The sequence below is a fragment of the Chiloscyllium plagiosum genome, chromosome 7 (genome assembly GCF_004010195.1).
Source record: "Chiloscyllium plagiosum isolate BGI_BamShark_2017 chromosome 7, ASM401019v2, whole genome shotgun sequence".
NCBI lineage: Eukaryota > Metazoa > Chordata > Chondrichthyes > Orectolobiformes > Hemiscylliidae > Chiloscyllium > Chiloscyllium plagiosum.
The window spans coordinates 16457124-16467868 of record NC_057716.1 but is presented as its reverse complement, the minus strand read 5'-3'; the positions used below and the strand labels follow the sequence as shown (position 1 = coordinate 16467868).

Sequence of the window (10745 nt, the reverse complement as noted above, 5' to 3'; positions counted from 1 at the left end):
GTGTCTCTCTCTCTCTGTCTCTGTCTCTCTCTCTCTCTGTCTCTCTCTCTCTCTGTTTTTCTCTCTCTCTCTCTGTTTTTCTCTCTCTCTCTCTCTCTCTGTTTTTCTCTCTCTCTCTCTGTTTTTCTCTATCTCTCTGCCTCTCTCTCCATTCCAATTCCCAAGGAATGAAGAAGGTGAGGAAAATCTCCGGAAAAGGTCCATGCAGCTGCCATTCAATTTTGCTACAGGAGAGGCAGTTCTGTACGATAACAATCCATTGCTTTTGGGGCAGCTGGATTCATTCGAGATTAAAGGCAAAGGCACCAAGGTTGAGAAGGTTTTGACAGGGGCGAACGGGACTGACCCAAAAAACGGAATCAACCCCAGTTCACTTCTGGGTGCCAGGATGATTCAGAATCCATCTGCGTACACCTCATACACTGAAATGCATTTTAACCTTGACGATATCTTTGCCAACGACTTCTCTGTTTTAAATGTGCCGGGGGATTTCTGTCAGCCAGGCAATCATGGCAAAACCTCTTCCAAACAAGAGCAGATGGACCTTGACCAGGCTGACCCGCTGTCAACCATCATGGATATTCTGTCACAGAAAAACGTGGATGAGAACGACCTGTGTAACACTCTGGAAAACCTGGATGTGGAGAACACTGAGTTGGAGCAATGGGAGGAGACCTTAATGAAAATGGACAATACATCGATCCCAGATGATTTCAGCGACATTCTCACCTCCGATTTTATATTGTCATGTGTTGAGAACATGCTGACAAAAGACTGCCCGGAAGCTAACAAGTTCCCGCAGGAGGGCTTAGACCCCGCAGTAGGAAGTACAACTGGGCCGAACCAACACAACCCATTGCCACAAAAGCCACTTGGATTTGAAAACCAAAACCCAGCAATGCCTGGCTTCCAAAATGCAATAACAGTGGCTCAGCAGATCCCGATGGCTTCTGGCCCCCACACCCCATCTCGGCCTGCTCCCCAGACTCCCGTCACGCCTGGGCCGCAGAGCGTGCTGCCGTTTGGACTCCAGAACGCGCATGTGCCTCAGCCACAGAACGAAACGTATCCCAGAATTCCGAACCCGCTGGGATCATCCACGTGGAATCCCCTCCCGGTGAGCCGGTATAATCCTCCTAACCAGCAGGGTCTCGTTCCGCTCGACCTTCGGGGTCTGTGTGGATCTACGCCGGCCAAGCCGAGCTGTGCGGGGCAGGTCAGCGGGCAGCAAGTGAGCACAGGGAAGATGTCGTTACCGGGGAACTTGCAGCAGTCCGTGCTACATCAATCACAGTACTCGGGTCTGAATGGCCAGCTGGAAGTGCAATCTCTACAGGTGCCGCAGCAGCAGCAGCAGCCATTGCCACAGTGGCAGCCGCAGATGCAGAATGGACAGCAAGATCCCATGCTGTCTCACCGAGTGCAAGACTGCTTTCAAATACGGCAGCCATCTTGTGGATTGACACACGCCTTGCCAGAAAGGGGCTCTGCAGCTTGTTATCTGAACCAAAACAGCAGCGGGCAGCTTCCTTACAGCTGCAGCATAGCAAGAAAGCACAGGACCACAGTGAACCAGTTTCCAATGGGACTGCCTCCCAGCACCAACAGCAGCTGCATGTTCACCTCCTGTGAGTACGAGGGACGGGCCCCTCCTCCCAGAACTGAACCACTGTTTCCAGACAGCAGCTCCCTCACTCCTCTGCCTCCCTACGGTAAAACAGAAGGATTGCAGAACCACAGTCCCTTCCAGGCCACCTGTTACTACGAGAACGACCCTGTTCATTCTGTTATAGGCTCCTCAGCTGTCCCCAATGGGGAACTGAACATTTATCAGACGGCCTGTCAATTCGAGCCAAACTTTTCTGCATTACCGCTCGCTGAGAATTCTATCTGCCAAATTCCAACAGGTCAGGCACCTTGGAATTGAAGCAATTAATTTAAGGTGAGGACGGTATGGACAGTAAACCATACTTATTAAACAATTAACCCCATGCAGATACATAGTCAATCACGTTAAGGCTGTAATGTTGCTGGAATATTTTAAGGATGTGAGTGGCATACTGATTGGCTGATCTTAGAAGATGTGAACAGAGATTTTGGTAAATGGGGCTTGTGTTTTCACGTATTATGAAGTTGCTTGACCTAAAATATGCCATTTTATAAAACAAAATGGCTTTACAAGTCAGTAAACTCTCCTTGGATTCTGCTGGGACTCAGATCCTTGCTCCATTGACAGGAGGTCTGAGGCCTGGTCACAGCTACGGTTAATGTGGCATGTGTTGCTCACATGAGAGGTTCAGGTCTATCTGGGGTGTGTGAATACCAGGTAAATTTCCAGATACCTATTTGACTATGATGCATGTGTCTTACAGTATCTAACTTAGAATCCAGCAGAGAAAGAAATGTGCTATAAAATTAGGTTGTGTGTTGGCCTGGTGGTCACAAAGGCATCTCTGCACAGGAAAATGACTCCATGCTTCAGCAGCAGGCTCAGTGATCATTTCCCACTGATGTTCTTCACCTGGGAGAAAGATTCCTAACCTCCAGTTTGATCAGTGAGGAGAACCCAATCACGTGATTCATACCTGTCTCTGGTACTTCTATCCAGCAGAACCAGCAGCAACTATGCTCAGTGAAGCCTTGGTCCACAGGATTTGGAGGGCTGTAGAGAGAGAGGAGATAGTTGAAAGAGGTGCAGTCCTGGCATAAATAAATCCAGAAAAGGGAATGTTATGTAAAGGGAAACAATAATCGAGGAATCGAATAGCAGCGTATTAATTAAAGGGTGAGAGGTTATGATACACTAAGGTACAGAGGCACCTGGGTATCCTGGAACATGAATCACATAGGGCTTATCATTGCAGATACAGTGGGATTCAAGGTGTTTGGAATGTTGGCCTTTATTGTAGAGAGACTGGGATACAAAAGTCGAGCTGTTTTACTAGCTTTTGTACAGGGCATTAATGAGACCATTGTGTACCATCTTGTTCCCCTCACTTAAAGAAGGATACAAGTGCATTGGAAGCAGTTCAAAGAAGGATGATTTCTGGGTTGAGGGGGTTATCCGTATGAGGAAAGGTTCCCACCCTTGCCCTCGAGATTTTCTTCCCTTCCCCCGACTGCGTGACCATCCGAAGTGTGTGTGGGGCCCGTGACCTCTGCACACGGAGGTCCATGCGTCGGCATGGCAGCAGGATCTCTGAGTGGCTTAGAAAGAACACCAATTAGCTCCGAACCCATTGGAATTTAGAAGAATGAGAAGTGCTTTTATTGAAACAAAAAAAAAAGTCCCGAGGGACTTGGCAGAGTAGATGCACCAAAAACAACACCAGTTTAAAAAGGAAAGGTTTCCTGTTTAAGACGGAGATGAGGAGAATTTCTCTGTCTGAGTGTTGAGAACCTGTTATTCACTTCCTCCGGGCCACTGAGCAAATTAGGAATGGGCAACAAATGCTGACCTTACTAATGATGCCCGTAACATCTGAAAGGTTAAAGAAAGGAACCTCCCAATACACTTGATCTTGTGTTCACCCATACATGCAAACTCCAAAAACTGGGAGCAGGAGCCCCGGCTGACTGTAATGGTTTTATCCCACTCCCTCCTTCATCCCCACACTCGAGCCTCAGCACTATCACCTCAGACGATGAGTAAAAATCTTTGATCCGTTGACGAGAGCAGCGGTTTTTGCTGCACAGCAATAAAACTGTAACACAAACAGGAATGACGTACGTATCCAAAAAGGATTGAAAGACTAACCCTTTTTTCTGTTAAAAAGAGGTGATGGGTGACCGAATGGAGGCTTTTGAGATTGTGGAAGTTTTGATGGAGTGCATATGGAGAAAATGTTGCCTCTTATAGGGGACAGCATAACTCGATGAATATACAAAATTAGGAGCATGAGTAGGCCGGTGAAGCGTTGAGGCCTGCACTACCTTTCAATAAGTTCATAACTGATCTGTTTGTGTTCTGGCTTCCATATTGCCATATGTCCCCTCTCACTGTCTAACCTGAATCTGTTTACCTCCACCTTTAAAAAATATTCCAATACCTTGTCCCCGTTGCTTTCTGTGTGCGACCTTTGAACTCACCGCTAATCTTAAAAGAAACTGAATTACCCCCCCCCCCCCCCACTATTTTAAAATGGTGCCACGTGTTTTTGGACCCAAAGGCAAGAGTGAGCATCTTTTCTATGTCCATTTTGTCAAGACCATTCAGGATCGTATCAATTTCAATGAAATCATCTCTAACTCTTCTAAACTCCAGTAGAAATAGGCCCAACCTATCCAGTCTTTCTTTGTAAGTTCATTCCAGGCATTTATCAAGTAAACCTCCTTTGATCTGCCGACTAAAACAGTTATATCTGTCCATAAAATAAGGAGATGAAACTGCACACAGTATTGAAGATGTGGTCCCATCAATACTCTGTGTAACTGAAGCACAACATTCTTACATAAACGTTCATTTCATCTTGTAACAATGACATTCTGTTAGGTGCCATGATCAATTTCTGTACCTCAAGACTAACCCTTTGATGCTCATGCATCTGAATCCCTCTGCACCTTGAGTTCTGGAGTTGTTGATCGTTTAAGTAATATCCTGCTGTTTATTCCTTTGCCAAAGCGAACAACTGCACATTTTCCCACTTTATACTCCATCTACCAGATGTTTGCCCACTCACTTGACCAACCAATTTAAATCTGTTATGTAATTTTTGCAATGTACTTTCCTGCCTAACTTATTGTTTGCAAATTTAGCCACCATACCTTCAGTCCCCTCTTGGAGTCATTGATATAAATTGTGAAAACTTGAGGGCCTAGCACAGACCTCTGCAAAACCCTACTCATCATATCCTGCCACACCCTTTTCCCTTTTCTGCCCAGCCTGCTTTTTTGCCAGTCAACCAATCTCCTATCCATGCGAATATGTTAGCCTCTGCACCATGAGCCTCCCACTTTGCGCCATGGCTTTCTGTGAGCGACCTGGTCAAATGCCTTTTGGAAATGTGTGGGCACTGTTCACCTCTGGTGCTTGTTTCTTGTTCTAAGAATTCCAATCAAATGATTAAACATAATTTCCTGTTCACAAGACCATGGTGACACTTCCTGACCACCTTGGATTGTTTTTCCCAAGTGCCAAGCAAGCTAACTGGCCTCTTTTAGATTTTCCTCTTCTTGAATAGCCGGGTTATATTCGCTATTTTCCAGTCTAATTGAACCATTCCAGAATCTCTCAAACTTTGGAAAATAAATACTAATGCATCACATCCCTCATTAACATTAGAGGATGAAGTCTATCTGGACCCAGAGATTTAACAACCTATCAGTTTGTTCCATACTGTTCCCTCAGTGATGATTATTTTATCAAAGTGCTCTTGTCCTTTTACTTTCTCATTTACGTGCGTTATGAGGATGTTCATCATATCCTTTGTACTGAAGACAGAAGCAAATTATTTATTGAATCCTTTTTTTATTATTTACTATTAATGCCCTTTTCTCTCTTTCTAGAAGACGAGCACTCACTTTCCTTACTATTTTCTTGTTTCTACAGACCAGTAGAAACTCTTGCAATCTGTATTAGCATTTTTAGCTAAATGCTTTTCATGCTTCAATTTGTTTTATCAAGATTAACCTTTTAGCCATTCACAACCATTCTTTGTATTTGAGCCGGTCATTTGTCCTACCGCATGCCTTTGCATAATTGTATGTGTTTTCCTAACATTTCAGCCCTCCTTAACTACTTTAGTCACAGATAGTGAGTGTTCTCCTTGGAATTTTTTTTTAACAGTAGAAATATATTTGTAATATTCTGAAATATCCCTTTAAAATTTCTGCCACTGCTTCTCTACTGATCTGTCTCTTGGCTAATATGTCAGTTCACTTCAGCTGTCTCAGCTTTTACGCCAAAATCGTTGCCTTTTCTTAATAAATTTCAAAATCTTAATCCAAGATTCATCTTCCACATTTCAAACTGATTGATTGAATTTTACAATGATGTTATCATCGCTGCTACATTGGGGTGCTTTTATGGTCCTTCATTCATGCTGTCATTCCCAAAAATCTCAAATGTCAATCTCCGGCCAATTTGATTCACTCTGCATTATCTTCAAGTAGTAGTTGGAGGCAGCCCTGACCAGTATTCTAGCAATAGTATTGAAGACCAACATTCTGTCTAAGTTATCTGCTGTGCAAGGCAAAGCCACTCAGGTCTTTGCAAGTCATGCCCACACTTACTGAAGCACTGACTTGCCCAGTTCCAGAAGTTACTGCCGAGCATGAATCTTAGAGGTTTCTTTGTTTAGCTGTTCCAGCAATGACTTCCATCAATGACCTCTAGCATAAGGTCAGAAGTGGGAATATTCACTGATAATTGTGCAATGTTCAGCACCATTCGCCAATCCTCAGATACTGAAGCAGTCCATGTCTGAGTGTGACAAGACCTTGACAGTATCCAACTTTGGGCTGACAACCTTCATACCACAGAAGCCACAGGCTTCTCCAACAAGAGGTAATCTGCCAACCACTCCTTGATATTCAATGGTGTTGCCATCACTGAATCCTCCACTGCCAACATCCTGAATGCTAGCATTGACCAGAAACTAACGGGACTAATCATATAAATGCTGTGGCTTCAAGAACAACTCAAAGACAAGGAACTCCTGACTTCACAAAGTCTGTCCATGGCACAAGTTAAGAGTCTGATGGAATACTTCTCCCTTGCTTGGATGAGTGTAGCCCAAACTTCATTGAAATACCTTAACACCAGCCAGAGCAAAGCAGCCCCTTTGAAAGGCCACCATTGTTCACAATAGCAGCAGAGTGCACCATCTACAGAAATTCACCAAGGCTCCTTATACAGCATCTTTAAACCCCATGACCACTTCCATCTCGACAGGCAAGAGCAGCAGATACTTGGGAACACAACTACCTGCAAGTTTCTCTCCAAGCCACTCACTATCCTACGTCCACCAACACAAAATGGTTTGCAGTGGTCTGAGAAGGCAGCTCATTATCGCCTTTTCCAGAGCAGTTAGCAAAGGGCAATAAATGTTTACCTCGTCAGCGATGTCTACATACAATCATGGTTTTTTTTTTAAATAAATGCAGCTAATAAGATAGATAGTTAAGAAGAAATCTAGTTGGGAATTCAAGAGAAACATTTTTTATCCTGAGGGTGGTGAGAATGTGGAACTCATTGCTGCAGGGACTGTTTGTAGTCTAAATGCATTGAAGGAGAAACAAACAGACGTTTGAGTGAGAATGGAATAGAGGTCGACTAAGGTACATTCAGATTGGGACAAAAAAAATGAGACGAAGCTCAGGTGGAAGGTAAACACGAGCTTGGAGTAGATGAGTTGATTGGCCCATGGTCCCATACAATGACCTCACCTCACGTCCTGATCATGGGTCAAATTTGAATTGACAAATCTGAAGAGTATGGCCACTTCCAGAAGCAGGGTGTCCAGGTAACATTTTCCCTCTCTGATGTGGTACCATTCATTCCAGTCTTCACCATTGACTCAAAGCTCCTTTAGTTGCAAAACACGTACTACAGACCTATTTGCTCTGGTGTCCAGCTGCTCCCATATGTTGCAGAAGCAACACATCACCTGTCCTGCCAGCACTATCCTATTTTATTTCATTTAGTAATTAATTATTCTAGTATCTCTAGATCTTAACAGTTGAGGAATCCCCCCACACTTTCCAATCTATTGTATGTTTTTAAACATTTTCAATCTTTACACTTAACTTATTTTGGAAACAAGAAAAAAAGACCATTAACTTAAGGACAAACTGAAGACGATCTTACACTCACTCAAAAGACAAGAAATGTTCACCAATCCACTGCTTTCCTTGCGCTCACATCGCATTGTGACTTAGATGCTACTCCGCAGTCTCAATGTCAGTAGACCTCTCAGTCTGCACCTTTTATCCTCTTCCACTTGTGTCTTGCTATTGAGCCTTTGAATTGAATAAACCTTGACCACTCTCTAGATATTCAGTTTCTTTTCCTGTAGTAGAGGAAAAAAGTCAATTTCTGGAAGCCGAGAAAGTTCAAGCAAAAGCAACTAAACACTCCTTTACCTTCCAGCCCTTCTCTCCCTGAAGAATTAATCTCTGACACTCTATTGCATGTTGCACACAAGTGCTAAGTCACACTAAGATAACTACTTATAGATGCTTCTAACACACAGTCACTGGAGGATCCATTTGAGTGCTTTTTTGCTGAAATCCTTGAATTCAGTTTAATAATATAAACTAAATTAGGATTGTCCAAAATAAAATTAAGAATTTAGACTTCCTTGCCCAATGGTGCACGTACTCCGTCCTTGGGTACATTGAGTTTGCTGGCTAAATTTACATGCTCCTAACAATAGACCAAGTCTGTTTTTAATAGAGCTGTTGTTTCATTCAAGCCCTTGATAAAACACCCTGCTTCATGCTGGAAACTACAGAACTTGTTTGTTTAATGTTAACTTAAATTTGTGATACAATTCAATATAGAAATGGACGTTTTGGCAAACATTTCTCTTACAAGCTGTTGCTGGGTGGTGAAGTAGAAGGAATAGTTGGGTCTATCCTATTATCTTGTTGTGTGGAAATTAGATAAGAACAATTTGGAAGTGCTTTTACCATGTTATTGAGAGAAACACTAAGATGTCACACATATTTCAAGTCCTTTTTACCAATGTTGTCCTTATCTTGTGTGAACTGCAAAGTCTTTCTTATTTCACACACTTGTCACCCTTCAGATGCCTCAAAGCTTCATAACAACATTTTGGATTCATCCAACAGGGGGAAGCTCCGAACTGAGGAAGTGGAACACTGAGCATGTTGACTTTGTTTGCCAAGAATGTTGGGCAAGCAAAACTCGTAAATTATTCGGATCGAAGCAGACTCGACCCAATGGTGCATGATCTTTTGACAGTGTTTGGTGAAAAGTGCTGAAGTCCTGAGACAGACAAGTGTATAATTAATGTGCATTGTAAACTAGTGCTTTTGTATCTCCAGTACCATTACATCGCCACCTGCAAGCCTTTGGTGATCGACTTTCTATGTACAAAATATTAACTTGTTTATATTTTTGTATAAAAATGTGTGCTTTTTATGGTGTCGACCATTGCTGGTATAATCATGAGCCATTTTCTCTTTTTGAGGAGATCAGAGTCTAAAAACACACTTTGTGCCGTTGTTCCTGCTCTGTGTATTTGGGAGCCTTATAATGAAGGAGAATATTTCCCAAGGGCGGCCTTCTACTGAGGATTTTATTTTTAACAAATCGCAAAATATTCATTGAAAAAAAACAGAGGCATTCACCACGGAGCATGAATACCCAGAGACTGAGGTGCAAGTGCCAGGGAGAATAGAACCTACAATGTGTTTGCAGAGCAACCGAAGTTGTGCATTGGACAGGTGACTCATTTGGTGTTATGCCCTGAATCTTCAGAAATTGGGACATCTTTTCTTTTTAAAAGATTTTTTAAAAAAAACATTTCAACTTTTTAAGCTATTTACGTATTAAATCAATACTTTAAAACAGAGATTTGTGTATAACACAGTATATGAAAAATGTGTGTTTTAATATTAAAAAGTCACAATGCAGAATCTATTTGTTGTCCTGACCAGCTGCATCACTGTTGTACCTTTGCAGCTCTTCTGTATAATGTATGTTAACCACTTGATATATTGCTGCCTTTCATTTATGTTATGTAGTTTTATAAATGTCTAAACACATTTGGCTGTTGAAAAATTGTATCGTTTTGCTTTACAAATTACAAATAGATCTGTCACCCTGTGTTTCTCTCTTCCCCTCCGCCCCCCACCCATTATTAAACTCTTCTCCCTTTTTTAAGTGAATATGATGTGAATGAATCAGTGTTTAACTTTGAATATCAAGTACTTTTAAAAATTGAATGTCTCCCACTTGTTGGATGTTTAAAGTAACTTACCAGCATAACCTCTCTAAATTATGCTTGTGTTTCTCTGCTCCTTTTCTGAATATGTTGTAGAGAACTTAGAACAGTACAGGCCCTTTGGCCCTCCATGTTGCACCGACTAGTGGAACCAATCTGAAGCCTATCTATCCAAACACCATATTCCATTTTCATTCATATGTTTATCCAATGACCATTAAAATGCCCTTCAAGTTGGCGAGTCTACTACTGTCACAGGCAGTGCATTCCACACCCCTATTACTCTGAGTAAAGAAACTACCTCTGACATCTGTCACCCCTCAAATATCTTGAGGACGGCACGGTGGCACAGTGGTTAGCACTGCTGCCTCGCAGCGCCAGAGACCCGGGTTCAATTCCCGACTCAGGCGACTGACTGTGTGGAGTTTGCACGTTCTCCCCGTGTATGCGTGGGTTTCCTCCGAATGCTCCGGTTTCCTCCCACAATCCAAAAAATATGCAGGTTAGATGACTTGGCCATGCTAAATTGCCCGTAGTGTCAGGTGAAGGGGTAAATGTAGGGGAATGGGTCTGGGTGGGTTACGCTTCGGCGGGTCGGTGTGGACTTGTTGGGCCGAAAGGCCTGTTTCCACACTGGAAGTAATCTAATCTAATCTTATATGTCTCAATTAAGTCACCTCTCAACCTTCTCTCTAATGAAAACAGCCTCAAGTCCCACAACCTTCCTCGTAAGACCTTTTCTCCATACCAGGCAACAACCTAGTAATTCTCTCTCAATGCTTTCCAAAGCTTCCACATCTTTCCTATGATGTAGTGACTAGAACTGTTGGCAGT

General features: G+C 42.8%; 1 protein-coding gene across 2 annotated transcripts in view; it reads left to right on the top strand.

The window, feature by feature from the left end:
- The window catches only part of ahr2 (aryl hydrocarbon receptor 2), a 150684-nt gene extending 140829 nt beyond the window's left edge, over positions 1–9855 (top strand). Inside the window, exons 10-11 of one of the 2 annotated variants that reach the window (XM_043693100.1) lie at positions 166–1942; positions 8794–9855. In XM_043693100.1, coding sequence (XP_043549035.1) covers positions 166–1927 — 1762 coding nt within the window. In that variant the 3' untranslated portion in view covers positions 1928–1942; positions 8794–9855. Of the gene's footprint in view, positions 1–165; positions 1943–8750 lie in introns of both variants that reach the window. The other variant, XM_043693101.1, reaches the window with a different exon arrangement.
- The last annotated feature ends 890 nt before the right edge of the window (positions 9856–10745 follow it).